General features: G+C 43.6%; 1 protein-coding gene across 1 annotated transcript in view; it reads right to left on the reverse strand.

Moving 5' to 3' along the window:
- Positions 1 to 502: 502 nt before the first annotated feature.
- slc25a10b (solute carrier family 25 member 10b) overlaps positions 503 to 2,500 on the reverse strand; it is a 10,107-nt gene continuing 8,109 nt past the window's right edge. The window contains exons 8-11 of the mRNA XM_058380741.1: positions 2,088 to 2,180; positions 1,103 to 1,180; positions 865 to 921; positions 503 to 758 (exon numbers count right to left, since the gene is read on the reverse strand). Coding sequence (XP_058236724.1) covers positions 657 to 758; positions 865 to 921; positions 1,103 to 1,180; positions 2,088 to 2,180 — 330 coding nt within the window. The 3' untranslated portion in view covers positions 503 to 656. The remainder of the gene's footprint in view (positions 759 to 864; positions 922 to 1,102; positions 1,181 to 2,087; positions 2,181 to 2,500) is intronic.

The raw sequence follows: 2,500 nt of genomic DNA on the forward strand, positions 1-2,500 counted from the left end.
GCAAAGCAATCTTTTTTTTAATGTGTTATTACTAGTAGGTCACTGAGACGTGTGGGAACAAGTCAAACTTACAAAATAGCACCGATTTATTTTGGTTCTTTGAGTCTGGGAACATCTGCACAGTGGTGCATCTCCTTTCTGTTGAAGGATGGGGTGCCAATACTTTATGCAGCATAATAGATGGGCTGGAGTCAGTAATTGTACACAGGCAGAAAGGGCACACCTCTGTAATAGTGTGTGTGTGTGTGTGTGTGTGTGTGTGTGTGTGTGTGTGTGTGTGTAAACAGGTTGTTGATCGTTAGCTTCTGAGATGTGATGTAGTGCACTGTGTAGTCTACATGCTGTGGTTTGGGACACGCCCACATTGTTCACAGCACAGGCCATATATCATAATTATACACATATACACACACACACACACACACAAAAGTGTGTATTTGTTTGTCGCAGTGTATGTGTTCACATTTTTGTGCATATACATATAATGCCCTTTTCTTTAAGGGGTGTGTGTGTGTGTGTGTGTATATGTGTGTGTGTGTGTGTGTGTGTGTGTGTGTGTGTGCGTGCGTTAGAGGGCATGTCCAAGTTCCAGCTCAGTCCAGGATCATCACCATGGCAGTGGGAGTGGACGAAAGGTCAATGGTCACAGCTTGGGCTCAGCTCATCACCCGGATGCCAAAGTAGTTCCTCAGCTGCTCCAGAAACATGAAGGTGAGAATCGTGTGAGGGACCAATCGGATCCCTGCTGGAACTAATCCCTGCGATGTGATTGGACGGTTAGTCAGCAAGTGAGATGTAATTATATAAAGATATAAAACATAAATAATTTTATAGTAAACTGTGTGTGTGTGTGTGTGTGTATACCTTGTAGAAAGCCAGTGGTCCCAGTTTAGCGGTCTCAGACAGACAGTGCAGCACTCCCTATACACACACATTGTATTTATTGTGTATTGTGTATTTATCACAGTTGTGTATTTCTTGCTTTCTACACCACCGCACTGATTTGACAATGATTACAAGTGTATTATTTATGGACACAACAGCGTGTCGCACCTTTTACTGAACCTTTCAGAACATTTCTCTCTCAGAGTCAGAGACTCACCCTGTACTCTCCTTTAGAGTTCATCAGGCGAGTCTTCAACACATCCAGCGGCTGACACAGAAACGTTGCACATCCTCCCTGAAAGAGAGAGAGAGACAGACAGAGAGACAGAGAGAGAGAGAGAGAGACAGACAGAGAGACAGAGAGAGAGAGAGAGACAGACAAAGAGACAGAGAGAGAGAGAGAGAGAGAGAGAGACAGGAAGAGGACAAAAGACACAGTGTAATCCAATATTATATTCTGACTCAGGAATATAAATAATCCAGTAGACCTCAAAGTTAACAGCGTCCACCACCACAGCCTTCAGCTACTGAAGCAAACCTATTACAGACATCTGACCATGCTGTGACCTTCAGTCTGTCTGGATCAATTCCAAAATATCTGATTAGATTATCTGCTGGATATGATGATGATGCCAAATAAACACCACAAACCCCACCCTCCAAACTGGTGGTTACCACATAATACAGGAGATTCGATAGCAGCGTCTAAACCGGATCTGACTAAACTGCTTCGAAAACACGGTGAAGCCTGAGGCGTTCAATCTCACTTCACCGCTAGAGGGAGACATTTCACTGTTTAACGCAGAAACCTTCAGGAAGTCAGCAATATACTGCACCAGATAAAATCCAATGAACAAAACAGACACAACCTCTCTCTCTCTCTCTCTCACACACACACACACACACACACACACTTCAAGTCATTCCAAACTAATATTTCCATTCAACTTCCAAAATAGATTTGAAAAAGAGGACTAATGTTATAAAGATGCAAATTAGCCCCAAGCCCTGCCCTCCTGCCCCAATACAACCACTTCATTTCCTGTCACATGATCACAACTCAATAAACAAGTCCAGTCTCTCTGTACTGTGTAACTGTATATTCATCATTTTGCCCTTTATGGTTTATTAGACCTGACCAGTGAGATGTGATGGTTACTCGTACAGGTCAAAATCGGCCAATCAGAAGCCTCAATACTCACAGCGATGAAGCTGGACAGGAAGTGAGTGAGAATGTTGTCTCCCAGGAATCCGGTGGCCAACACTAGCTGCTTGGCCTGATCATAACACGCTAACTACACACACACACACACACACACACACACAGATATAATGATGTTTATTATTATTGATTGTCAATTTGTAAAGTAAATGTGCTAACATAGTATGTGCACCCTCTGACCTTCACACTGACCTGAGGTTTTTCCCCAAACTTTTACCCCAAAGTCTGAGTCACACAGTCGTACTGGACGTCTCTGTGTGTAGCTTTCCAGTTTCTCTTCACTGGAACTTAGAGACTCAGACCCTGTTCCAGCATGACACTAAGCAGCTCCATGAAGATCTCCATGGTGTGGAGGTTGGAGAAGGTGGAAGATCTGGAGCGTCCAGCACAGAG

This window comes from Hemibagrus wyckioides, linkage group LG26, assembly GCF_019097595.1.
Source record: "Hemibagrus wyckioides isolate EC202008001 linkage group LG26, SWU_Hwy_1.0, whole genome shotgun sequence".
In the NCBI taxonomy this organism is placed as follows: Eukaryota; Metazoa; Chordata; class Actinopteri; order Siluriformes; family Bagridae; genus Hemibagrus; species Hemibagrus wyckioides.